Source organism: Austrofundulus limnaeus, unplaced genomic scaffold, assembly GCF_001266775.1.
Source record: "Austrofundulus limnaeus strain Quisiro unplaced genomic scaffold, Austrofundulus_limnaeus-1.0 Scaffold140, whole genome shotgun sequence".
Lineage (NCBI taxonomy): Eukaryota > Metazoa > Chordata > Actinopteri > Cyprinodontiformes > Rivulidae > Austrofundulus > Austrofundulus limnaeus.
In genome coordinates this window covers 1,184,760-1,186,931 of record NW_013952542.1, presented here as the reverse complement: position 1 = coordinate 1,186,931, position 2,172 = coordinate 1,184,760, and the positions used below count along the sequence as shown (strand labels likewise).

Here is a 2,172-nt window from a genome sequence, read left to right as displayed (position 1 = left end):
CGCGCAGAGGCAGAGACACGAAGAGAGATAGAGAAAGGAGGAGGGGGGCGCGTTCTGAAATAATATAGTCAGCCATTTTTTATGTAAGGGGATTTTTTTTTCTTATTGGGGGGGTTGTTAAAAAATAAATATAAGAGGGCGGCCATCTTTGTTGCTCTGCCTTTAGTGTAAAATATGCCAAAACGCACCCCCCCTCACCTTTTTCCCCCCTCCTCGTGCCGATTTGAATATTAAATAAATATCCCATTATAATCGCGCAGATTTTTTTTTTTTTGAGGACCCCATCCGATGACGGGAGGATAATGTCCTCTCCTCTCCGCTCCTGCGAGGAAGGCGAGGGCATGGTGGTTAATTCCGAGGGAGGAGATTTTGATGAAGAAGAAGACGACGACGGAGACCTGCTGGACGGGAACGCAAGCGACATAAACTCGCCGGCGGCGCTTCGGGAAACTGCAACACCGGCCGCTCCAGGTAACCGTACTACTTTAAAGAGAGGGGGAGAAGAAGAAGAAGAAAAACCTGAAGAAAAACCCGCTCGGACGGGGAAAGTCGGGAGCGCGCGCACGATTTTAAAAGCACTTTTCCCTGGTCAAAAAAACAACATCAGGACCAGTTTAGGTTCACATTAGACCTGTAGTTTTCTGTCCGTGAGCTCCAAAACTAAACCAGAATGAGACCCCAAAAAATCAGAACACTTTATTTTTTTTAGACAGGCACGTTGCGGCAACCATATCTCTATTAAGTTATAAGCTCTGAATCCCACGAGCGCATTTAAAAAAGAAGGTAAAAAACGCCTCGCGAGCTCACTCACTGTCCTCGGTCCACTTCCTCCTCACCTCTTCACCTCCCCGCAAACTTTAACTCGCTACAGCAGTTTGTTTTTGTCCTTTAAACGCCCCTCGGGCACCCCCCCAGACAGGCTGGACACATGCAAATAAAGCCCCCTCGGGACCGCCAGGTAATAAGCTAATAATAATAATAATAATAATAATAATAATAAGGTCGCCCCGGAGGGGGTAGGAAAAGCTAAAGTCAATGACTCCCCCGCCGGAGGCGGTGTGTATCTGATACCCGGGTGGAGACGTGATGAAAGCCGGGTATGAAATGAGACAAAACTTGTCACAACCGTCCGTTTATCGTCGCTGAGCTGACAGGTCGAAACGGGACAGACTGGAGAGGTGTACTCTCCGGAACATGGCTGTTAAACGCCTAGCGTGGGGGCTTTATTATATATATATATATTTTTTATTTTTGGTGGTTGACATTCTGGAAGTTTCTGACAGTGAACTTGCTCGCGGGTTGCACTGAAAGTGGCTCACCGCACCGTGTTAGAGGCGAACTCAAACAAAAAAACAACTTGTACTTTATTATAAATCATAACATTATTATGCGATAAATACGACATGCCGAGGAGGCTAAAAAAAACCCATAAATCTGTCTTTACTCTCCGGCTCGCCGTGCCAGACAGATAAATTAGCACTCCTGTCGAGGACTTTAACCCCGCTCTCAATGTCTCTCGGCGGTCACAGCGGTGGTCTCTGCCCCTCCTCCTCCCCCCCATGCGGGGGAGTAGCGAGAAGTCGTTTCCAGTTCACCGAGCCAGCCACMGGCAGCGGGCGGCCTTTGGATCACCGAGCCCCGCGTGCGTGCCTCGGCCGCCCCCGGCGTGCCTTCGGCGGCGCAGAACGCGGGGAGCGGCGGGAGTTTTTTATTTTTATTTTTTTGGTTGGGTGGGAGTAAAGGATAAAAAAAAAAGAGGAGGGAGGAGGTTGTGTGTTGATGAAGAAGTGGGGAGAGGGGGGGCTTTTGCTGCTGAGGGTGGAGGCGACCACTAAACAAAGGCAGGCAGACAATAAAATCTGACAAAAAAAAAAAAAGAAAACATAAAAAAGGCAGCTTATCAAATCATTGCCCATATTTAGGCTTTCTGCTTGAACGCTTTGCTGCTTTCCATGAAGCTAACRGCTCCAAACCAGGTCAGGTTGCAGGCTCCATCCCAGGTACCAAAACGATTAAGCATCTGGACATTTCCTTCAAAAGTATTCATTTAGACCCATTGTGTCTCCGTTGCACAAAGTTGAATTATTCTCTAAAACAAAAAGAAAAAAAATTGTATAAGTCTTCTGGACGGGTTCTTCTCTAATGAAACGTTTCGTCTCTCCTCCAAGAGAC

General features: G+C 47.6%; 1 protein-coding gene across 4 annotated transcripts in view; it reads left to right on the top strand.

Annotated features, from left to right (window-relative positions):
• Window positions 1-261: 261 nt before the first annotated feature.
• chd3 (chromodomain helicase DNA binding protein 3) overlaps window positions 262-2,172 on the top strand; it is a gene marked incomplete at its 5' end in the record, with an annotated part of 53,635 nt that continues 51,724 nt past the window's right edge. For all 4 annotated transcript variants that reach the window (XM_014016194.1, XM_014016191.1, XM_014016192.1 and 1 more), the window contains 1 exon segment: window positions 262-471. In XM_014016194.1, coding sequence (XP_013871648.1) covers window positions 303-471 — 169 coding nt within the window.